The sequence below is a fragment of the Chrysochloris asiatica genome, unplaced genomic scaffold (assembly GCF_000296735.1).
Source record: "Chrysochloris asiatica unplaced genomic scaffold, ChrAsi1.0 scaffold00230, whole genome shotgun sequence".
Taxonomy (NCBI): domain Eukaryota; kingdom Metazoa; phylum Chordata; class Mammalia; order Afrosoricida; family Chrysochloridae; genus Chrysochloris; species Chrysochloris asiatica.
The window spans coordinates 1,423,418-1,423,918 of NW_006408748.1; the positions used below are offsets into that span (position 1 = coordinate 1,423,418).

Genomic DNA, 501 nt, shown 5'->3' on the forward strand with positions numbered 1-501 from the left:
TTGGCAAAAAACTTCAAGAATAGATACTTGATTTTCAATAAATCAAAATAAACCAAGAAAAAGGAATATCCCAAGGTTCTGCAAGTTACTTATCAAAGACCATACCAGTGAATGTTCCCAACACTTTGGATTTAAAATTCTACATATTAGTAATACTTTTAAATAGAATAATTATCCTTAATCAACTTCTTTCTCACTTTCACTTTTTGTTTACCTTTCGATGCTTGTTCCTGAGAAATAAAATCCATGTTTCCTTTGGATCCACAAATCAAGCATGAAGAGCATATTTTAAACTCACTCATGATGTCTTGGCAAATCCTAGTGAAATTTTGAAAATTGGAGTGGTTTAGAAAGATTCCTTTAGTAATCTGAGTTTCCCTTACTAGTTGCAGAAAAGTCTTGAAAGAAAAATTTAATGAGGAGAGTGAATAGGAAAAATTATGTTGTAAACACACTTCCAAACATGATAGCTCCAACACGTTTTCTGAAAGAAAAAAAAAA

General features: G+C 30.5%; 1 protein-coding gene across 1 annotated transcript in view; it reads right to left on the minus strand.

Moving 5' to 3' along the window:
- Positions 1-501, minus strand: part of TMEM156 (transmembrane protein 156) — a 112,051-nt gene that overhangs the window by 90,643 nt on the left and 20,907 nt on the right. Inside the window, exon 2 of the mRNA XM_006873231.1 lies at positions 215-484. Within this exon, the coding sequence (XP_006873293.1) occupies positions 215-484 (270 nt within the window). The remainder of the gene's footprint in view (positions 1-214; positions 485-501) is intronic.